Source organism: Anopheles coustani, chromosome 2 (genome assembly GCF_943734705.1).
Source record: "Anopheles coustani chromosome 2, idAnoCousDA_361_x.2, whole genome shotgun sequence".
Classification (NCBI taxonomy): Eukaryota; Metazoa; Arthropoda; class Insecta; order Diptera; family Culicidae; genus Anopheles; species Anopheles coustani.
Window position 1 is genome coordinate 77722065 of NC_071289.1, and position 22122 is coordinate 77744186.

General features: G+C 45.5%; 5 protein-coding genes across 6 annotated transcripts; 3 read left to right on the top strand and 2 right to left on the bottom strand.

The window, feature by feature from the left end:
• Positions 1 to 24: 24 nt before the first annotated feature.
• Positions 25 to 9658, bottom strand: LOC131266354 (mucin-2). The gene is made up of 5 exons (XM_058268838.1): positions 9088 to 9658; positions 5462 to 8943; positions 2262 to 5410; positions 1956 to 2114; positions 25 to 1878 (listed from the first exon to the last, which is right to left on the bottom strand). The coding sequence occupies exons 1-5, from the start codon at positions 9228 to 9230 to the stop codon at positions 1333 to 1335; spliced, it is 7479 nt and encodes a 2492-aa protein (XP_058124821.1). The 5' UTR covers positions 9231 to 9658; the 3' UTR covers positions 25 to 1332.
• Positions 9659 to 10096: 438 nt separating this feature from the next.
• Positions 10097 to 11469, top strand: LOC131262788 (ubiquitin carboxyl-terminal hydrolase isozyme L5). The gene is made up of 3 exons (XM_058264862.1): positions 10097 to 10346; positions 10423 to 10486; positions 10559 to 11469. The coding sequence occupies exons 1-3, from the start codon at positions 10271 to 10273 to the stop codon at positions 11388 to 11390; spliced, it is 972 nt and encodes a 323-aa protein (XP_058120845.1). The 5' UTR covers positions 10097 to 10270; the 3' UTR covers positions 11391 to 11469.
• Positions 11470 to 11559: 90 nt separating this feature from the next.
• On the top strand, positions 11560 to 12250 carry LOC131264157 (biogenesis of lysosome-related organelles complex 1 subunit 4). The gene is made up of 2 exons (XM_058266446.1): positions 11560 to 11671; positions 11737 to 12250. Exons 1-2 carry the CDS (start codon positions 11609 to 11611, stop codon positions 12211 to 12213), a joined length of 540 nt encoding a protein of 179 aa, XP_058122429.1. The 5' UTR covers positions 11560 to 11608; the 3' UTR covers positions 12214 to 12250.
• Positions 12251 to 12426: 176 nt separating this feature from the next.
• On the top strand, positions 12427 to 16955 carry LOC131267060 (solute carrier family 35 member C2). Of its 2 annotated transcripts, none has more exons than XM_058269814.1 (6): positions 12427 to 12673; positions 13025 to 13830; positions 13898 to 13970; positions 14038 to 14290; positions 14361 to 14536; positions 15939 to 16955. In XM_058269814.1, exons 2-6 carry the CDS (start codon positions 13283 to 13285, stop codon positions 16359 to 16361), a joined length of 1473 nt encoding a protein of 490 aa, XP_058125797.1. In that variant the 5' UTR covers positions 12427 to 12673; positions 13025 to 13282; the 3' UTR covers positions 16362 to 16955. The 2 variants fall into 2 exon arrangements, with proteins under 2 accessions (XP_058125797.1, XP_058125798.1); XM_058269815.1 differs by having other exon boundaries at positions 12427 to 12651.
• LOC131267062 (translin) lies at positions 14601 to 15768 on the bottom strand. The gene is made up of 4 exons (XM_058269816.1): positions 15612 to 15768; positions 15196 to 15496; positions 15039 to 15118; positions 14601 to 14968 (listed from the first exon to the last, which is right to left on the bottom strand). The coding sequence occupies exons 1-4, from the start codon at positions 15681 to 15683 to the stop codon at positions 14711 to 14713; spliced, it is 711 nt and encodes a 236-aa protein (XP_058125799.1). The 5' UTR covers positions 15684 to 15768; the 3' UTR covers positions 14601 to 14710.
• Positions 16956 to 22122: the final 5167 nt, after the last annotated feature.

Here is a 22122-nt window from a genome sequence, read left to right on the forward strand (position 1 = left end):
TAAAAAAACACATACACACGCACACGCGATGGTAAAAAAAAGTTAGAATATTTATCCTTTTATCCAGCTAACTTATGGCCCTAAACCTCCTTCAACATCGACAATCCTAAGTAAAAAAATCCTCTCCCACCAGAGAAATCAAGAAAAGATTAGAATTTACACTTTGCACACAATAAGGGTTTAAATAAAATGTGATTTGCAATATAAAAACGCTCCTCTTCCGATTATATCGAAGGAGTACGTTTTTCGTAAGAGTGGAGTTTGCAGTGGCCATAAAAAAAACCTAGTATCTCTCGGGCGAAGCACGTGCGAGTCCAATGAAAAGCCTAAACATACTGGTCATAAGCATAACTATCTTTTAGTATCACTAAAGCTAAACACACACTGTAGTAGTAATAGTAGTAGCAGTTGCTGCAATTGTAGTCTGCCAATTGCTACAAATCCCTCACGTACAAATATATTTGTATTTGCGCTTTACACGTCCCGGGTTTGCGGTCGGAACTGTTTGTCGTGGAACCGGCTGTCCAACCAAACAGTGCACACGAATGTTTTATACAAATAATCTATTCTGCTTTTTAATACTGTTCCCGGTGCGAACAACCGGTTGCACTAAAAACCAAACAAAAAAGACCGTTAGTCCTTTCTTTCAAGGAAAATTGTAACACCTCAGCACTGCAGCAGTTAGGAGTTTTAGAAATGTTGAAAGGAAATGGCCACTAATACTTCGTCGAGGGAAGCCACGGTTACCCGGCACTGGGAGCAGCCCCCTATTTTTGATATGATCCGATTGATTGATGTGCGCGGGAACGAAAATGAACATTTCACTTAGATAGATGGCCAAGAGAGAAAGCAGGGGTACGTTGAAAATCAGGGAAAATCTTGCTCTACTAATGCATTCTGCATTCATTCTAGTTGCCTAATGCACTCCTTTGCTTGTATTTCTAGTCTTTTGTCGCGAGAAACCTTTTTAGTCAAATGGCACAGGGTATCTTTAAGTTGTTTTTATCAAAACAATATGATGGTAATAAAAAAAACGGTGATAGAAAATAAGTGTTTCGGTATGGTTGTTTTTTTCCCGGTTCTCACTTCTTTCTAACTCTACCTAGAGGGCAGGGAATAGATCTATTATTTTTTCTCTGACATTTCGAAATCGTGTCGGTAAAATTTTCACAAAATCCCATTCGAGGATTAGATTGATTACTTTACACTTAGCACAAACCCATAAGGATGTTCACCTGGTAAAAGATCGACTTTAGTTGTTGTTACTATGGAGGGCTAGTAGAAAAAGAAAACTCAAACTCATTCGAAATGACATTTGCCATTCGTCTTCGCCTACTTTAACATCGTTGCCATACCTGCGAACTTACTATGACTAGGTGCCTGATACGAAGATGACGACTGCGACGAGGTGGATGCTAGATGGAGAGATGATTTTCCTTTCCCTCCGCCACCACTACCGCCACCACCACCACCGCCTCCTCCACCTCCACCCCCGCCACCAGCACTGCTACCAGCGGCACTTGATTTGGAGGACTTTTTGTTGGCGATCCGATCCTGCAGCTTCTTCAGCAGATCTTCGATGTCCTCGAGAGAGTAGGTGTACGCGAGCCGGCAATGTTTCGTCTGCAGGCCACCATCGGCCAGATGCTTCACCGCGTGCTTGAGGCAGTAAATACGTTCCTCTTCCTCCTCCTCGTCATCATCGTCGTCGTCGTCGTCTTCGTTCACCGACGAACTGCGATCCTTCGCCGAGTTGGTCACTTTCACCTTCACCAACGAAAGGTATAGGTTCGCTCGACACCGTTCGCATTCGAATTCCTCCAGCGAGACGGTTTTCTTCTTTGATTCGATCTTTTCCGACTTAGTTACACCTTGTTCCTTTGGGCCGAGAGGCGAAAGAAATGAATAAGTAAACGATTAAATTTACATGGTGTGGGGAGCAAGCTTTTTCCTACCTTCAACGTTTGACGGTGCTGCTTTTCCTTTTCGTAGATACCAACGATCATCGGGTAAGCCTGCACGAGCGTATCGTGGTTGCTACGTTGATCGTTCGCGATCGCAAAGAGTAATTGCTCCACGGAAAACATTGTCGGTTCACAGCTTTCCTGTATATCCTGTCGAAATTAGACGTAAACAAATCAACACGTTACACAGTTGGCTTTAGCTGTAACTTTGGTTACATTTGGCAGGTACGAAGGAGAAAGCCTAACTGACAGGCGTTTTGTTGACCCCCAAAAACCGTGCAAATAGTGTCCACTTACCCTAAAATCGTCCTTTGCCGTGTCGAGCCAGCTGTTGGTGGCAAAGTAGACACTCTCGGACACTGCGTACCCGGTGCACAGGCTGGAGGTGTACGCCCGCGGGAATACCACGACGAACTGACCCGGTTGCTGCTCGGTCCGGCAGAGCGACACGTTCCGGTCGGTAAGCATATGCGGCGGCACCATCGCCGTGTCGCACGGTAGCCAGATCGTTTTGTTTTGACAGTGCGTCGGCACCAGCACGGTTAGCGCGGCTCGGAAGTTGGCGTTCTGATCATCCGGAACACCGTACCAGATCTTGTTTGCGCCCGTGTGCAGATACTCGATCCAAGGCAGACCGTGTGGGTCCCGGTACCAGCAGCAGGCACTGAACAGCATGCCTACGTGCAGCGTCGGGATGGTTATGCCCATCACGGGCCCGAGTGAGCGCAGAATGGAGCCACTGTTGTTCGTGAGCACCTTCAGATTCCACGGATGCTTGGCGCACGATGAACCCTTCACCTTCGGGTTGGGAAAGCCGAATCCGAAAGCGCTTGAGTCGATCGAGCCCGAGTGAACGCACACGTGGCTATCGCGGACGGCCACGTGGCGCCAGTACTCCGCCTCGATTTCCGCCACCGTCGGCTCGCTGTTTTTAAACCACAGCGACATGGTGTTGCGCGCGATGCGGAAGAACTGGTTCAGCGGCATGTTGCGCCCCTTCACGATGCACTCCATCGAAAAGTCCTCCTCGTCGTCGTCCTCATCTTCACCGTCATCGTCCTCATCGCCGTCGTCGTCGTCGTCCGAATCGCCGCTGTTGCGTATCTCCGAACCGACACCCTTGTCCGCGTTGCGCCGTGCTTTCGCCTCCCGCTTCGCCCAGTCCGCCTCGACCTCGTCAAACAGCTTCTGGCGCTCGGCCGGCGAGAGCGTGTCGTACGGCAGCAGATACTTGCAGTAGATGTCGTCCAGCTTCGAAACTCGATCGTGCGCCGCCTTCGGTATGCACATGTCCTCCGAAACGCGAGCCCACCGTTTCTTTTCGATCACCTCCTTCAACCCACCGAGCTCTTGCACGGTGTGATAGAGCCGGGGCAGGTCTACCTCCATCCCACCGATGACGGGAGGTGCCTGTAGGTTGATGCTTTGCGTGGCCAAATACTTCTTAATGGCGGCGTACTCCTTGGCGCTCGGACCCCACCGGTGCAGCATCTTGTGCACATACTGGTTGTACGCCATGAAACGCATGTCGTCCGCGATGCGACACTCCGGTTTAAAGCTCGCCGGTGGAATGATCCGGCAGATGCCAAACCGTGACGCAACCGGCGCGATCCGTTCGATGTATTCAACGGGGTCCTGGAATTCCTTCTCGGTAGGCTTGAACACTGGCGCCTCTACCATCTGGGCGGGATCGTCTCGCCGCGGAAACACGGTATTATTGTCAGGGTTGGGTGCAACGACCGTTTCACCACCCTTGATCTTTGCATTCGTCCCACCAGTACCCGTACCAGCAGCTTTCGTCGGCTTCGAGCGCTGCGAGGATAGCGACGAGTTGGAGTTGATGCGTGACAGACCACCACGAGACATCGGAGGTTCGGCGCTGTTGCGATCCTCCTGTTGTTGTGCGGTTATTGCAGCAGCTTCGGTCGATTTGAAGCGTGGCTGTACTGTTCCGATCGGGACAAGTTTCGCCAGGCCTTCCTTGCTCAGCGCACAGGCCGTTGATCCGCCCGCCTGCGTCAAGCTTTTCACCAGCTCCTGCACGTTCATCGAGTCCGGCAGAGTGGTCGGATTCGAGCCCATCTCAGCCTTGGTCACGAGTTTCGCGTGCATGATGACACGCTGGTTTGGACCGTCCGGTCCTTCGGTACCGAGCTTCACGGCCACACCCTGGATGAGCTGATCCGCCGATTTGCCACCACCCGCCGATCCACCTGCACCGGCCGCCGCCGCTGACGAAGGTCCCTGTAGTGGAATGTAGAACGTTTGTCCACCACCACCACCACCGCCACCATCCGCATCCGTATCGCTCGCGGTACTCGGCGGTACTTCCGGTGTAATTCCCGTTCTCTTCGGCGTTTCATCCTCCGACTGCTTTTTCTTGTCTACTCCACTTCCCGGTTTGACATTTTCGTTCGATCTTGAATTCGCTTTCGGGAGACCGCTTCCCCCAGGCGCCTGTGCTGGCACGGAGGAGGATGATTTTGTAAGCTTGTCCTCCGGCGCCACGGGTGTTGGTTCACGTTTAACGCCACCACCGGTTGCGGTTGGTTCATCACGGGCAGATGAATTGCACGATTCTCTTCGACCAGTAGCAGCACCGGAATGCTGCTGCTGTTGCCTCCGGAAGGGTGTCGCAACGGGCATAAAATCTTCCTCCTTATCGAATGAATAAACGCTCGGTTCGTTGACGGGGGAAAAGGCGCCAAACTTGTTACTGTTCGATTGTTGTTGCTGTGATGTTGAGGACGATCCCGGTGGGCCAGCAGTCGGTACTGTAGGACGCGATGTTGGGGTCATCGTTTGGGATTGGCTGGGTTTCGGTGTCGGCGATACAAGCGGATCTTGTTTATACACCGGCGTTCGGCCAGTTGCCGTCCGATAGATTGGCTTACGATCGGCGGGGGTTGTGGGTGTGTGAGTAGTCGCCGGTGAGCGTGATTGTGGTGCGTTGTTCGTCATCGATGAGGAGCCACCGCCCGATGTTTCTACTTTCGATTTACGCGTCTCTTTTAGCTCACGTCCCTTCCCACCGGTCGTGGTGGGAGTTACCGGTTCCCTTTTTTGTCGTCCGGTCGGTGTAGTGCTAGTTTCACCCGCGGTCATTTTCTTTCCAGCAACATCACCGGTTCCGGTGGTCACAACGGAAGGAGATGTTATTACGTCCTGAGCTGGCACTTTTCCCGAACCGGCAGCCGACTTCGGCTGTATTCCGCCGCCGGGTGTTTGTCCTTTCGGAAGGTCGTTTTCTTCTTTCGTACGTCCATTCCCAACGGTAAGAGTTGCGGCCACTGGTGTGGATGTGCCGGTCTGCACAGGTACAGATGCAGAGTTTGTCGCAGGATCACCCGACACTCCTCCTCCAGGCGTCGGTATATTCAACCGTTCCCATTGCGCTGTCACCGGACCGGAAGTGGATGATGTTGGTGGTGCTAATGGTGATGGTGCTGGTGGTGGTGGTGTACGTGGACACGCCGACGCTGATCCCCGACCACCACCGCCCGGTTCGATCACTTCTAAATCATCATCCTTCAGGTCGTCCTCTATCGGCGACCAGGACGATTCGTCGATCCACTTCTGTATCTGTTCATGCGTCATGTTCACCTTCGCCTTCCGTCGGTCACGCGGCGATAGATTCCCTCCCAGCAGCGACTCTGTAAGTACCGGAGGGCCGAGGGGCGGTTTGTGCACCGAGCCGCACTTTCCCAGCGTGCACTTGGTATCCAGCGGACCGGAGCTTTGCGCCAAACTGACGCTTGCTATGCCGAAAATTTTCTCCGACTCCTCCTTGCTCGGTAGCAGGTTGCCTAGCAACGAATTGCCACCAGTGCCGGGTGACTTGACTGGCGCAGCGGCGGCAGCTGGGTCGGTTGGTGAGTGACTCTGTTCGAAACCTTTCAGAAAGTCGGATTCGTCCAGCGCTACCGGTGCCGGTCGATTAAAAGGAATGGTGTCCACGATGCCGGTTCCCGACGGCGGAGGGACAGTCGATTTGTCCAAAAAAGAATGCCCTGCTCCTCCTGGTACATTATCCACTCCGGAGGTAGAGTTCAGACCAGCCGCTGGCTTTACCACAGCACGTGTAAATGGATGCTGCGTCGCGGCCGCTTGCACCGGAGACGTTAGAACGGTCGGTATGTTCAACACCTGCGGTATCTTAATGGGACTCTCGCTTGCTTCCGCCATCGTCGAGAATGGTTGTGTATTATCCAGTGATTTGTTTAATCGAGAACCGGCAGAACTATGGTTAGCATCGGGTGGTTCCTTCGCTGAGGGAGATTCATGTGGCGTACTGTGGGTCACCACCTTCGGACCACCGGCCTTAGTCGTTGGAGGGGTTTTCAAACCCAACGAGGTGACGGTTGGAGTAACAGCCACGGGAGAGGATGGCGTTGTCGTACCGTTCTGTTTACCCACTGGAGAAGTTGCCAATCTTTTCGGGGTCCCTCGTGGTGTGGATGATGCCGGAGAACTTTGCTTAGGGGTTTCATCCGCCTTCGACTGGCTCGTGCCTTGCTTTCCGCGGGGAGATCCCGCGTCGTGCTGCTCGCTTGATGGACTTTCCACCTTCTGGCCTTTGGCCGCCTTTTTGCCTGGACTAGGCTTTGTTGCCTTTGCCTGCTGGCTTTTGCCGCCTTTCGCCTGCTGCTGTTGTCGGATTTGTTGCTTTTTGCGCTGGAATTTACTCGCCAATGGTTCCTCGTCGGAATCGCTAAAACTTCGCTCCGCCACTTTCTTGCTATCCTCCTCTTTTTCTTCGTCAACCTTGGCTGTGATTTCAGGTTCGGGTGGTAGCTTTTTCTTCTTAGCATCCGCCTGCTGCTGCTGTTTATTGGCCGCAGTCTTTGTGTTTTTACTAACCCCGGCAGCATTTGCCTTTTTGCCCGCGTTTGCCTTGAGTTCGTTTTCCATCTGCTCCAGCTTGCGCACGTTCGGTAGCTCGAGGCTATCTAGTGAGGAGGCATCGTCGTCCGATTTATCGTCGTGATTGAGCCTCCGCCCGATCAGCTCCATATAGAGTGTGGCGGCTTCCTTCGTTTTTCGCGACGGTCGTCCCGTTCCCAACGATTCCACCGGCGTGGAAGGAGCACTTTTCGGCGCCTTTTTCTCCTCACTCTCGCTCGCTACACTCGTGCTGATGTCCGGTGTTTTGGCAGCTGGCGTTTCTCTTTTCTTTTTACTTGCATTCGCTTGCTTTCGACCACCGGCAACAACAGGACTTGCTTCTGGGGAAGAAAGCTCCTTTTCATTGTTCAGCTCATGCGACTGGGTAGGCGTTTCTTTCCTTTTTGTTCCCCGTTGCTGTTGCTGCTGCTGCAATTGAGGAGTCTTCTTGCCAGTCTCACGCAACTCAGCCGACTTTTTCGAGCTTATATCCGAACGCCGGCTTACCACCGACTCTGATCGGCGCAGCTTTTTATCGGGCGTTTCATCGGGCTCCTTTTCTACCACCGGTTCCGACTTTCGGCTTCGTCCGGAGCGAGTAGTTTTGCCGACCACGGCCACGGCAGTATCCTTCACCAACGATCGTCTCTCCGTGCGAGCGGACCGTGAAAGTGGCTCATCGTCCTCGGATGAATAGTCAACCGGTGGATCTGGCAACGGAGACGGTTGTTGTTTCTTTTCCTTCTCCTTTACGGCAATCGGAACGGGTGATGACTTTCCTTCCGCTTTTCCGGACGATTGAGTCGCTGGACCACGCAGCGCGGAGAGCCGCGTCGTACGCTTTTCCCTTCCTTCCGATTCCGTTGCTCCGGAGATTGTTTGCGATGGAGATTGTTTTGGTGTCTCCGTGGTAGACTTTTTGGCCCCGCTGCCGGCTCGTCCCGATGTCGTTTTGGCGGTTTCCTCCGTCGGTTGTTCCGGGGATGGGGACTTTTTACTCTTGTTAGGAGCTTTCACTGAAGGTTCCTCTTTCATAGCTGCTTGCGTCAAGTCACGTTTCGTCCGCGAGTTCTTTGTCGGGAGTTGCACTTTGCTACTTTCTCTGGCAGGACTCGGACTATCAGCCACAACGGATCCACTACGAAGACCGCTTTTTCGTTTACCACCTGTTGGGGGTTTCTTCTTAGCTTTATCTTTTGTCTTCGGTTCATCTTCAACGCCATCCATATCTTCGTCGTCGTTATCATCGGTTTCGATGCTCTTTTTCGGTACCGGTTTTTCTTCATCGTCTGATTTTTCATCTTCGGAGCTCTTCAGCGGTTCCTTCGTGCCCGTTTTGGACGATCGAGTGCTTACTGTAGCAACCGTAGTGCCCCTTGTGACTTGCTTTCCTGGGTTTGTTGCCCGCAGCTTGGCCACCCGTTGATCGTGATATTTTTTCCTCAGTGCTTGCATTTTATCCTGCGTCCGCTTGCGATCCGGTCGTGCTTCGGCCGGATGCTGTTCGGCCCGTTTTCGTACCGCGAAAGGCATATACGTCGTCGGCGGAGCGGGAGCTGCGACTAACTTTTCCTCTTTCGGTTCCTCTGCACTGCTCCTCGACGCCTCCGGTACGGTTTCCTTTTTTTCCGACACCGAAGGCGTTTGTTTTTGACTGTTCACTTTGGATGATGATGATTGCACAGCGTTTTCGGTTGGTTTCTGCCGGCTGACGGCGCTTGCTCCGGTGGTGCCGCTTGTGCCGGCAGTAGGTTGGTTACTTTCACTGCTATTGGATGTAGCGTTTGTGGATTTGTTGAAGAAATCCAACGCAGGCGGTAACACGGTCGTATTACGGAAGCAAAGAAAGGTCAGAAAATCTTCTGTATTTGGGCGCATGTTTGGCAGCAGTTCTGTCACTTGGGGAGTGGATTCTGCACCCGAGGCTCCCCCGGTGGCACTTGCTGTCGTTCCATTGTTATTGCCGCCGCCCGTACTGTTTCGATTGTTCTGGCCATCCTTAGCCGGTGTGGGTGGCGCGGTTGAATAATTCAAATAAGAAGACGAAGGAGCTCCTTGACCTTGAGCAAATTTACGTTGTGCGTGGACTTTCGGTCTGCAAATAAAACAAAAGGAGAATTGCAGTGAGACGAGCAGCATTCACTACGTCTAATATGGACTACGAAAATATGTTCCACCAATTGCTGACGAAGATATCTCTGCATACTTAACCGAGTCACCTAATATTTAAAACACGTACCGCTTCGGTATATCCGGAGGAGACAAATCCCGTTCCACCGCCGCACTGGAGGCTGGTCCACTACCGCCGGACGCATTGGGACCGCCGGTTTGCGGGATTGTCGTCACCTTGCGACGTCGTTTACCTTCCTTGGAAACAACCATTGTCGTAACGCGCTTACTAGATTGCCGTCACCCCACACGTAGATCGTCAACACTTTTACCACCCAACCCTTCACCAGCCGGTGTTATTTGCTTTGCTTACGCACGGAGCAAACAGGCAGCCTGCCGCGCGTAGCTGCTGGAATCGAAGCGCGACCGGAACAAAGCGTAGTTTGCCGTTTCGCTGCATACGTTATCGAAGAATGATGCGACCCTCACACGCACTCTATTTGCCAATTGCAAAGCACCCAATTCTCCGTACGTCTTCGCCCCTTTGCCACATTGACTTGACTTTTTTCGTTCAGCAAGTCGTAAAACCAACCAACGCCAGTCTCCGCGCGCTACGACATCAACGCTTCGGCTGCGCTGGGGTAAGCGGATGATATTTCCATTGTTTTTTTCGCCGAACAAGCTACGCACTTTACTCCGAAATGTTTGTCGTTTAACAACCACTCCTTTAATTATGCTTTACCGCAGTGTGTTTTGTGATCATGAGTAATAATAGAAGCCTGTAGATATCGAAACTGAAGCATCACAAAAAAGATACCTGCGAAAATCACTATTCATTTTTGGCAGCGATCGAAGGCTTTTGACTTCCAGCTGTCAGTGACGCCATCATTGGTCAGGGTTGTGTACGACACAACTTTCCAATGAGAAATGTTTGAATAAAAAATAAACAAGAATGCACAACTAACACATTCAAAATATCAGCAACTAGATAAACATACAGTTATTTTACAAAACTATTGTTAAATTGCCGCCTTGTTGTTGAACAACGCTTTAAAAAGAAGCCACAGTTTATGGTAGTTCCATCGTGCACTACAAACCTTGGGCTTCCAGTGGCGTTCGTGTGTCAAAAAACTGACGAATCAGATTGCGTTGCAAAAGCGGCGAAAGTTTGGTTCTGTATACACTTGTTCGTGAATTTATTATTCCTGCCGCATATAGCCGCATTGTTTAAGGAACATTTGATCCAGTTTTCGTTTTCGAGAAGCTAGAGCTCCTGCTAATACGAACCGAGATACTCCACAAATCGCAACATAATGGCAGACAGTGCTGGGGAATGGTGTCTGATCGAAAGCGATCCCGGTGTATTCACTGAGTTGATAAAGGAGTTTGGTAAGCAGTTGTGTAAAGAAACACATTTCTGATATTAAACATGTAAATTCTACCCTTTTACTGTGCTCTTCTTCAGGCGTCGAAGGTGTTCAAGTGGAGGAGCTATGGAGTTTGGAAGAAGGGAACTTCAAAGATCTGGAGTAGGTATCTGGGGTGGGGGATGTTTTGCCGGCACTTTTTTTTTACATTCCTTGTAACACTCTTATTTGCAGACCAATCCATGGGCTGATATTTTTGTTCAAGTGGGTCAAAGATGATGAACCAGCTGGATCAATTGTGCAGGATAGTCGGCTGGAGAAAATATTTTTCGCCAAACAGGTTATCAACAATGCGTGCGCTACACAGGCGATTTTGAGCATCTTGCTGAACGCGGCACACTCGGATATTCAGCTCGGATCCACGCTCACCGATTTCAAGGACTTTGTCACATCGTTCGACGCGTACAACAAAGGACTAGCCCTCAGCAACGCTGGCCAAATCCGTACCGTTCATAATTCATTCGCTCGACAGACCCTGTTCGAGTTAGACAATAAGAATGCCAAGAAGGACGAGGATGTGTTTCACTTTGTCGGCTACGTACCTATCGATGGAAGGCTGTACGAGCTGGACGGATTGAAGGAAGGTCCAATCGATCTCGGTCCTGTCGGGTCGGGACAGGATTGGCTGAAGGTGGTCCGACCCATCATCGAAAAGCGTATGCAAAAGTACACCGAAGGAGAGATCCATTTCAATCTCATGGCACTAGTGTCGGACCGTCAGATGATCTACCAACGACAGATCGATGAACTGATGAAATCGGACGACAACGAGATGGAGACTGATCTGAAGCAGGAAGAAATCACGCGGCTGAAGATGCTGGTCGAAGAGGAGGGGGCCAAACGTAAGCGATACAAGGTGGAAAACGTTCGCCGCAAACACAACTATCTTCCGTTTATCGTGGAGTTGTTAAAGGTACTTGCACAGAATGGAGAGTTGATGCCCCTCTATGAGAAGGCCAAGCAGCGCGCCCTGCAACGAGAGGCGACACAGTCAAAGCAATCATAAAATGATTCCTTCCGTTTCGTGCATTTCATTTCATAATAAAATTTTCTTTCATATTAGGGTGCATGCATCCACTGCGGAAGATCTCGAGGATCTTGTTTATATTTTTTTTAAGCCTTTGGAAAATGGGCCCTCCTGGAACACGTAAGCTGTCATTCTTGTCAGCGTTTGTATTGATATTTCGGTGATTGCACTGTTTGTAAAATCAGTCTATTGCTAAAATGGCTGAGGAATTAGCAAATGACTATTCCGGCTATTTTAAAGCGTCTAATTTGGACCAGGAGGTAAGTAAGCACAAACAAATCTTTAGGCTGCTTTTTCCAATTGGCTGTTTTCTTTTCTCACCCAGCTTAAACCCATCACGGTAGGCATTGATCGAATGATGCTGCGATTGGAAGAGTTTGAAAACCTACTGGAGCTCGTGAAGGCAGAATCGGCCTTGGCATTGACCCAGAATGTACCACAAATGCTGGCGCTTCAGCCGGAACTAAACAGCCTTTGTGATCGTATTGATAAACTAGAACAGTTCGTTGGGCTCGTCGGCCGGAACCTGGATGCGGTAGAGAAGCAGGTCCAGATCGCCGAAGAGGAATTGGACATACCGGACAAAACGATAAACGTGCTGTTGAAATCGCTCAATATTTTCGGCAAGCCAAAGCAAACGGAAAAGCTAACGAATCGTAATGCCAATGGGGTATATGAGCCGGTGCCGGTGTTCAAAACGGAACAATTCTTTCGACCCAACGGCCCAGAAAAAGAAGATAAGTTCAGCAAAGAAGAGACGCCCTCTTGTGAAGACTGTGATACTGGAACACCAGAAATATAAGAATTAACGCAATGCATTCTGCTAAATATACGCTCCGTGTAAATATTTCTGTCTTTTCATACAAAAATCTGTAGGCGAATCCGATTTCCTCCACGTTCCGCCAGGTGCAATCTTGTTGATGTAAAAACTGACATCAAAACAGTGCCGTATGTCGCCGTGTCAAACGTCAGCGCACAGAACCAGCGCCGCGCTGGTAATTTTGCTGCAGGTAATTTACCACGCACGGTAGAAGGGGTTTCTCTTTTCTCCTTGCTTGAACCAATAAACAAATCCTGCTCCTCAGAAGCGCATTCTCCAGCTGCTACCGTGAGAAATGTGAAAAATTGTTGCTTGAAAACGAAAGTGTACGGCACACAGGTTTCATCGGGACAAACAAAAACATCGAGACCCGAAAAACAAATTTGAATGCCGCCGAAACAGCAGTGAATTTACACAAAGGTGTGATATTGTACAGCTTAAGGTCAGTTTTGCGATGTAACTGTAATTGCGTTTGTTTGTGGAAAAAAGTGTTGCACGGTGTATTCGTGGGCTCTAGGTGGGTAATTAAATCGTCCGCCTTAATGCCTTTGATAAGAGCAGCGCGATAAGGATTTTTAGCGGGTTTAATGGACCAACCCCTTTGATTATATCGTTTGGTATTTCCGGTTTGGCACTCCAGAGTTAGTCTTACGGAACTACCATATGTTACCTTTTATCTGAACTGGAACTTCAGAAGCTTATGTTCAATATGTTTCGGTATTACAAATGACGAAACGTGGCAACTTGGACTTGCATGCCTCTACTAACAGTTGATTTCTGTTTGTTTCCATAGGAACGTTGCTACAACGAAAGGAGCAGTGCTGGAAAAGGAGTCACTAGTGATTTGCAGAATGATTAGAAATCTGCTTCAACGAACATGCCGTTTGATGCATTCCTTCTATTAACGCAGTATTGAGCTACCGTACATGTGTCAGGTGAAAAAAAAAAAACAATCGTTACTTATCGTGCCATTTTACCACACGAATAGCATCTGTCGAAGTTTCACCGCCTTCGGACGAGCAGTAGGCCTTTGGCGAGCCATTCAGTAAGCATGGTCAACATCAAGTATGAACGGGTTAAGCAAACGACGGACCACGAAGCTGGCACCGGTGAAGAAATTGAGCTTGCGGCGAACAGGCGAGCCGTGGACCACCTGCAGCAGGACGCTTTGCACAATCACAACCACAACCAGTACCACCAAAGTAATAGTTACGGGCACCACAATCAGTACATCGTGGCGACGACCGGTGGGAGCGGAAAGTCCTATGCAGATGGACAACGTAAAAACGGATTTGCCAACCGGATCATTGTCACGCTGGTGCTGATTGTTTGCTACTTTGCCATGTCGATCGGGTTGACGTTCTACCAGCGCAACTTGCTGCAGCAATTTAAACTACCACTGTTTGTGGTACTTTACCATTTGGTAATTAAGCTGATGCTTTCGGCGTTGGTACGCTTCGTGCTGCGTTGCGTAACGAAAAAGCCACGAATCCTGCTCGACTGGCGAACGTCGGTGAGGAAAATACTGCCCACTGGTTTGGCCAGTGGCATCGATATCAGTTTTTCCAACTGGGGACTCGAGTTGGTAAAAATATCACTGTAAGTAGAGATATTTTGCATCGTTTCGAAGAATGGTTTCTAACATCTTTCTGTTTTCATATTGCAGATACACAATGACCAAATCTACTACCATAGTCTTTATTTTGATATTTGCTATATTGCTTAAGCTGGAAAAAAAGGTACGGCAATGCAGCTGTGTGATGTGTTGCTCAGTGAATGTATAATGTATTCTTTTTTCCTTCACAGAGCTGGTCTCTGGGCGCTATCGTGATCATGATTTCCGGAGGTCTCTTTATGTTCACATACAAATCGACCCAATTCGATGCGCTTGGGTTTTCCTTCCTTTTGTTTGCGTCGCTATCGAGTGGCATCCGCTGGACGTTTGCACAGCTCATCATGCAGAAGTCAAAGCTTGGGTTGCACAATCCGATCGATATGATATTTCATATGCAACCCTGGATGATTCTTTCGGTGCTGCCCTTTACCATCGGATTCGAGGGTAGGCATTTGTCTTACGTTGTTTATGCTATTGCGCTGGAGATGAAAAACGATGTTTGGTTCGTTCACAGGACAAAAGCTAGTCGAAGGATACTATGTGGTGCAGACGATGGCCCAGAGCGTTGTCGTGGATATGTGGCTGAAGATTTCCTTCGGTGCTTTCATAGCATTCGCGATGGAAGTGAGCGAGTTTATGGTTCTCACGAACACCTCCAGTTTGACCCTGTCCGTTGCAGGAATTTTTAAGGTAAGGCAATTTCTGACTGTATCAGGTACTGTTCATATCAAATGGTCGAAGACGAGAAATGACGTGCATTTTACCAGAAGTAGGGAATCTTTATTTCGCATTGACCTTTGTTCTCTCAAAGTGGAAATGGAGAATGAATCTTAAGCCTACGAATGAAAAAAAAAATTTTCCGCACTATTTTGGTGCTTCTGTAGCCTCCTGGACAGCTGGAGGAGCTGGCGCTGGTTCTGCACGCAGTCCCCGGATGCTTATGTCGTACACGATTTCTTCAATCTTTTTGACGTCGTACTTTAGCGCGTCGAAGCGTTTTCGCAAGGAATCATTTTTAAGATTGAGCAGTCGAAATCCTGAATTAAGATCGGCTACGAACTTGGAAATCGTCAGGGGTTTCTCATAATCTCCCAAGATGACAGAGTTGACTGCATAGCGGCTCTGGAATAATAATGAAACATTAGAGATGCGACACAATGGCAAGGCACGGGTTTGGCATTGATAATCTTACCAGTTCCGACGCAAGTTGCAAAACACCCACTAAATAGTCCTCGATATCCAAATGGAAGCCATCCTTTTGATCAACATGAACTGGAAAAAGTCGAAACAATTGCTATTAAATAACGTTCCTCTATCGGGTAGAAATTGAATACTGAATCAATACTCACGTCCAAGAACCTCAGCCGCTGTTTCCCGAGTGACGAGGAAGCCTTTCTCCAGGTAGATGGTGAGCGCGATAAGGAACACAATTCGCTGCGTCATAAAATGCCAGTGATCATGGTAGCGGTAGTACTGTCCCACCGGGATTAATTCTGCCAGCTTCTTGTACCCGGTGCGGCATGTGTCGAAGCGTTCCCTGGCGGTAGCACAAGCGGCCGACACGTCGGAAATGCTGCTGTGAATAACTTGCAGTGCGATCGCAGCCTCCTTAGCCGCCTGGTCGATATCTCGCACGATATCGCGTATTTCCTACGGGAAAACATACCATTCAGGCGAACAATTAGTTAGTCAACATGCGCCACAACCAAGCGTAGCCGGCTACGACGTGCCGATAAAATGTTGTGCGTAAACAATCTGTACATACCGTGCGTAGCTCCTGTTCCTTCACGAGATAATCGTTGAAGCTATCGAAAATGTTCTTTACGTTACTTTGCATCTTGTCGGTATCGTTTTTCCGACGAATGAATGTAAAAACAAGTTTTAGTAGAGCTAGTGCGCCAACAATATTCCGTTTGCTTCAGCTTTGGGCAATCGTTTGTCAAACAAGCTGTCTCTGGTGACAGATGGCGTTTTTGACGGGAAGTGCAAGAATGAGGAGCGCTCATGCAAAGTAGCATGGATGACATTTATTTCAACGAACATTTTTATTAAAAATTATCTGATGTATTTATTAATATTTTGTTTCATTTAGGAAATTTGTCAACTGGTGCTCGCTGTTAAGCTGAACGATGAACATCTTAGTACCGTGAACGTACTCGGTTTGGTGATGTGTCTCGGTGGCATTTGTTGCCACGTGGTGCACAAATTTTTAACGTATCGCGAGGAAAACTCCAAACTTGGCTCATTGGCTTCGGTCGACAAAGCCATCGGTTACCAGGAAGACCGGGACGAGGAGGACGATGATGGAAAAACCGGTACCCTAAAGTTCGGCAATGGTGTAACACGTTTCAAGAGCGGCCAGTACCGACCGCTGCTGGTCAACGAGGCGCGTGATGCGGACGATTCCGACCATTTGGTGGTCGAAAACCGTAACTACCTATCGGAGGACAGTGATCCGGGCGAGAACGATGCGCAGGACGTGCTGTTCGATATTCTGAAACGTCGGGAACGATAAACATTCCAATTGGCCGACCGTTGTGCATTTATGTTTGGTTACCCGTTTCTTGTCGGATGCGATTGTTGTGAATTATTAAGCGAATTTGTTATTGTTATAATTTACTTAAGCCATGCTGGTCCGTCCGGGGTCAGCATTAACATTAGTTAAATGAGTCGGGTTGGAACGCTACCGTTGGTTTCCTATTAACTAATTCCATCTACTTGCACAAGCGACGAACGATTGAATTTTTTAGATAGGTTTACTTAATGTTTTTAAACACGTGCTAGTATTTCCGTCTTGTTTTTTTTTATCACCATGCCATATAGAGAAATACGTTTCAATTTTAATCGTACGAATTAACGCTTGCGGGTAGCTATGTGGCATTTTGTGGTGGGTGTGTGTAGTGTGATTGTTTTAGCAAAGAAGTAAATTTAATTTGTTCCTGAACGCTTAGTATAACAGATTACAAGCTAGTGTACGGAGGAACGACTGATACAACAATGCATAAAGTTGATAATAGAGGTATTTTACTACTTACTTTTAAAATCTACGTGATGTTATTATAATTTTTAAAAATAAAAACAAACAACGGATTTGTTGATGCGAAGGCTAGTACTGTTTTTCAGAAAGGATTTTTGTTGTAGGAAAAAAAAACTTATTTCTACATGTGTTTGATCTATTCTACACACAAATCAATTAAAATTACTACAACGACAACCAAATTAAATTAAAACAACATGATATATCAACCGTGAACAGGGATGCACCTCGTTTTTTCTATCTTTCTTACCAAAACGTTGTAAAAAATATTATTGTGTAACAAAAACAAAATCAATCAATACAAAATAACAAGAAATCTGTATACATACATTATGAAAATATATGAGAAGTGAAGAAATAAACTAATGAATACACACATGTTGTACATCACCTTTCATCAAACTACACTGTTTGCCATTGGGTGAGTATTTGATACTAATCCATAAAATTTTCTTTCTATTGATAAAATTGATGTTTTCCATAAGTTTCGGATTTAGATTTTGGGCTGACGTGTGGGTTTTTTGTATTGTTTTTGAAATATTCTTTATTACTATTTCATTCACTTATTTTTATTATCATGAATTTTGTTGATATTCACTCGTTCCTTCACACACACACAAACCATCTGCACTCACCGTTTTACTTCACGTCGATTATTTTTTGTTTTCTATTTCTAATTCCACATTTCCTCAGTTTGGGCAACTTTTGTTGCCGCCAAATGTCGTCTCTTCCCATAACTAACATGGGATGTCTCATGGTAACAGTTACTTCAACAGCAGCATATAGTTTACACTTAATGTTCAGTACAGCTCATACCGTTTACTTGCTTGCTTTTAATTTTTAAGTTTTCTTTCGGTTTTGATTGAGTCCTTTATGATTTTTTCCCTTTTTGCTACCAATGTGACACCGTTTGTTCATACGTTCATTTTTTTATCATGTCTTTTCATGTTCATGCTTCTTTGCCTTTACTTTTATTTCAGATAGTTCTTGTTTAGTTTTTGGTTTCCTTTGTCGATATTTTGCACAAAACCTTTGTTCTGTTCTACCTTATTTTCTTTATCGTTTAGAGCTACAACATCCATGGGGCATTCAGATTCAGCGGGATCGACATAGAATTTGTTAGTTTGTGGGGCTGTGCTTGAAGAACGTTGTTTCTTACGCTGGAATACTTATTTGTGTATAACTTTCATTTCAAGAGCTACCAATTTTCCGAGAATCGTTATACATGCCTAGTTTCTTATAGCACTCTCTCACAAATCTTTCTCACAATTTTGTTTTGATTTAAACTTTAACTAGTTGCTTGCTGTTGACCTGCTTAACGCTGTTGGAAGGACAGTTGAATTTTTTGTTTCGTTTTGTCGAAATAATAAATGTGTAAGATTACCCACGAATTTGTTCGATCTAAAAGTGTAACGCCAAGGAACAAAAAAGTCTACCGTTTGCCAGAACCTGCTGGCATTTGTTCGAAATTTATGTTTCACCTTTGAGCTAGTTTCTTCTACATGTGATGTTGTGTGATGGTGAACGAGCGTAGACGGGTAGGTTCTTATATTACTTCAACTCTAGATGATAAACAAAACCCATGAATGGAGGTCATACTCATGCTTAGCTTTAGCGAAGAAGATAATGTAAGAGATATGATTGTTTGTCTGTTATCATCTCCTAACATGTTTATGTTTTTTTAAATCTTATTTCAATATGTCAGTCCTATTTGGCGTAACTTTCGCTCTTGGTTTTATTCAAACTTAATTTTCAATTTATCGCACTCTTGTCGAATTCGCATTTTTCACTACTTCTATATTTTTTTCCTTTCAAAAACAAACACTAATCGTTTTACGCAAGACTCGATTATATTTGATTCGTTCATGAAGGTGTTGGAAAGACATCTGTCAAGTTTACTTGCATGAGTTAAGCCATTTTTAACCCATTCGCTTAGTGTTTCCTTCTTCTGTTGTGGGGTTATTTTAACCTGTTACATATTTCTAACTCGACTTGAAACTAAAACAATTGTGTTAATTTTGCAAATGTAAATAAAATGAAAATATTCTTATCTTTGCTACTCATTTGCGTTAGCTGCGTAGCTTCAATTTTTCGTGTATTTTGATTGGTTTTAATATATTTCATCATAATTTAGGATTGGCTTTTCCAGCAGAGTTCATAGCTTGCGTTTTGAATGAATCTATGGTTGGTTGTATTTAATTCTAGTTCTGTTTTGTAACCGACCGTAGTTGCTTTTACGAGTAAGAATGAAAAAAAATCTACCATTTGCATGTTATTTAAATGATTGATACCAAATAAAAGTTTTTTTTGTTTCTGTTCTAACACTTATAATATAGATTGGACTTGTCATGCGTCAGAAACAAATAGAATCAAAGGCATGTGATTAAAGAATAAACTTTCTCCTGTTCATGAGCTTATTTTGAAAAGGTTACATTTTGTGACTAAATGAGCTGAGACGTTTGCCGACTTTCTGTTGTGAGACATGTGTTTCAGTGTTTCAGCATTTCGGTTAAATGTCGAGCTACGTTTATACAGTAGGGTAAGTAGGTAGTATAAGAGTAGTGAAGAATTGGTCCTTAGTTTTGTTTCCCGCACAATATGGTCGACGGCATGGCCAAAACATTTGCTGACAAAACTAAGCAAGGATTAGGATATTTAATTTAACAATACTCCATTACACAGCGGGAATCTGATATATCTGTTAAATAACTTAGTTGATCATTTTGGAAGGACGTTCGAACAATCAAAAGAGGAGTAAACAGAAGAAAAAAAAAAAACGGTTAAACACTATTCAAAATAAAACCTAGGGGCACATTCTCTTCAACCTAGAGTGAAATGGGGATTCATTTGTGTTTTTGTTCTCTTCTTTACAACATCGATTCACGCAAAAATTTCTTTCTTCATGAATAGATTACTCCCTGCTTCGTTTCCAGCGGTTTGGTTTTCAGATAATGGTTAATCTACGTGGACTATGAGTTGTAGTTTTTTATTATTTTTTCATCACTTTTGTAATGTTTACTGTTCACTTATTTTATTTCACCGATTTGTCTTTCAATGTCATTGTAATAGTGTTTCGCATCTGTGTGTTCACTTAAACAAATGCACATTTGCTCCAATTATTTAGTTTTTCCTGTAGTAACAGTCGTCATAGAAGTAGCTGTAGTAGTAAAAGTCCTTTCAAATGTGTTTCAAATAGTGATTTAAATAATCATAGCAATTGCGTGTAGAGTGGTACTCGAAAAGTCCTACCATATTGATTGGTTTGAACGTCGATATAAGTAGGTAATGCTGCTTTGCTACATTCTGGGTTGTGGTTTTACATTTTGATTTGTTCGTTTTTTTTATATTCTGCAATTTTCTTGTCTCACTTTTCTGCTTTTTCAATGTTGTTCCAGTTTTTTTTTATTTAGCATTGTTTCTTACATTTTCTATTTGCTACATTTCACCCACTTCCTTTTATTGGGAAAGGATATCTTCAGTTGATTGAGTTGAATTTTTATTTAACGTCTGCTAAGTGCCACTACCGGAAACTACCGGAGTCGAGCACGGTACGATGTGGGTGTGATGTGTGGAACATTCAAGTTTTGACTGCCTTTCGGTTCATGGTTGCGATATTCGAGGAGTGTAGACGGCAATGGTTTTCCAATCCGGGTGGGCTTTCTATGCAGTTTGCAAACACCGAACGATGATAATACACTGATTCAGTATCTTTTCAACTGCCGATCAAACACCGAACGGCTTCACAGTTTCACGCGTTTACGTTCTACACGGTGGACTTTTACACTCGTAAACACGTCCTACATTTGACGTGTAGCGTATGTTGCGATTGAAATTCGGTTACGATCAGTTTTCTCTTTTGCTTTTGCCCATGTAAGGTTCTACCGAAGTTTTGCTACAATTTCAACTATTGCTGCTTACTTTCTATTCTCTTCTGCTGCTTTCGGCGGCTCTGTTTGCAATTTCTAGTGTCCATTCATTCAGTTTCTGTACCGATAACGATAAAAAGAAGGTCTCCCTTTGCCAACCGTTCGCCGGAAGTTTGGACATTGTCCTGGTGTAGATTGTTGAAGAATTTTTCACACTTATGTCCGGGAGGAGATAGAAAACAAAAACAGCTTCTGCTACAAGTTTGTTTTGTAGGAGGATTTTAAAATTGTTCGAAAGTAAAAAAAAAAACCATTTTCTGTACGGCGGTCGATACCAGATCGAACCTACCAGTACCGTTACCGTGTGGAAGGAGATTGGTAAAAAGTTTTTTCGAAAACGGCTTGTTCCTTTACGAGGATATCTTTCTCCAGTTATCGTTCGATCATTTACGTGTATATTATTCTTGTTTATGTCATTCTGCTTGTCTTTTTTTCTCTATGAACGGCGCACAAATCGGGTTGGGAATACATTTTGATATTTTGTTTTCGTTTCTCTTGTAAACTACAAACATGATTTTGTTTTATTGATTCTAACGACGATGCCTATTTGCTCGAGAAAAAAAAAACCAAAGTCCCTACCACAAACAGCCTCAATAATTCATTGAGTGACTGAAATGAGGGTTATCTCTTTTGCAATTCAACACAGGCTAACTTCGGTCAAACCAGCAAACAACTCAAGAGCCATAGTATTGAAAAGAAAAAGTTTTATAAATGTGTGTTGCTTTTTTAGTAAGTGTTAACTTTTTAATTTCATAATCCCTAAATGTAGAACAAAAACCTTTGATCGTACGGTGTGGCATTTTTCACATAGCCATCGTGCACCAAAGATGTTGCATTATAATTCGCAGAGAAAGTATGATATTTAATCTAGTAAAGTTTTTCATAATATTTACCTTATCGAATTAAAACAATAAATAATGTTCCGTGATTGCTATCTAGTTTGCGACAGCGCGTATAACCTCGTTTTTTCGAACTGTTGTCGCCTGCTATGTTTTTTCCCCTTTCTTGTTCTATGTATGCTCGATTATTTAACTAGTTGCATGCGGGTGGCGCCGAAATAAACGGGCTACTCATTTCTATTTCACTGGATTATTTTTGATTTATTTAGGTTTTCGGTTCATTCACAGCAAACAACACATCGTACCGAAATTTGTCCCAATGGCTTTCTCTCGTCCACCTACTCTTCCGTACATGGTTATTTGTTGTTTGTCATATTTTAACTATTTTGCTTCTTGCTTCATATACATACACGTGCTCCAGTTGTATTTGTATGTGTGTGTCTGTGTGTTTGGGTTTATGTTGTATACGATTTA

Excerpts from the sequence above, each read along its gene's own strand:
- LOC131266354 (XM_058268838.1), bottom strand. The coding sequence starts at position 9,230 with ATGGTTGTTTCCAAGGAAGGTAAACGACGTCGCAAGGTGACGACAATC. Across the intron at positions 8,944-9,087 it reads CCTCCGGATATACCGAAGCG|ACCGAAAGTCCACGCACAAC; the intron begins GTACGTGTTTTA and ends TTTTATTTGCAG. Across the intron at positions 5,411-5,461 it reads AGAAGTGATCGAACCGGGCG|CACCATCACCATTAGCACCA; the intron begins GTGGTGGTCGGG and ends CACCACCACCAG.
- LOC131262788 (XM_058264862.1), top strand. The coding sequence starts at position 10,271 with ATGGCAGACAGTGCTGGGGAATGGTGTCTGATCGAAAGCGATCCCGGT. Across the intron at positions 10,347-10,422 it reads TGAGTTGATAAAGGAGTTTG|GCGTCGAAGGTGTTCAAGTG; the intron begins GTAAGCAGTTGT and ends GCTCTTCTTCAG. Across the intron at positions 10,487-10,558 it reads GGGAACTTCAAAGATCTGGA|ACCAATCCATGGGCTGATAT; the intron begins GTAGGTATCTGG and ends TCTTATTTGCAG.
- LOC131264157 (XM_058266446.1), top strand. The coding sequence starts at position 11,609 with ATGGCTGAGGAATTAGCAAATGACTATTCCGGCTATTTTAAAGCGTCT. Across the intron at positions 11,672-11,736 it reads CGTCTAATTTGGACCAGGAG|CTTAAACCCATCACGGTAGG; the intron begins GTAAGTAAGCAC and ends TTTCTCACCCAG.
- LOC131267060 (XM_058269814.1), top strand. The coding sequence starts at position 13,283 with ATGGTCAACATCAAGTATGAACGGGTTAAGCAAACGACGGACCACGAA. Across the intron at positions 14,291-14,360 it reads CTTTACCATCGGATTCGAGG|GACAAAAGCTAGTCGAAGGA; the intron begins GTAGGCATTTGT and ends GTTCGTTCACAG. Across the intron at positions 14,537-15,938 it reads CCGTTGCAGGAATTTTTAAG|GAAATTTGTCAACTGGTGCT; the intron begins GTAAGGCAATTT and ends TGTTTCATTTAG.
- LOC131267062 (XM_058269816.1), bottom strand. The coding sequence starts at position 15,683 with ATGCAAAGTAACGTAAAGAACATTTTCGATAGCTTCAACGATTATCTC. Across the intron at positions 15,497-15,611 it reads AGGAACAGGAGCTACGCACG|GAAATACGCGATATCGTGCG; the intron begins GTATGTACAGAT and ends GTTTTCCCGTAG. Across the intron at positions 15,119-15,195 it reads AGCGGCTGAGGTTCTTGGAC|TTCATGTTGATCAAAAGGAT; the intron begins GTGAGTATTGAT and ends GACTTTTTCCAG.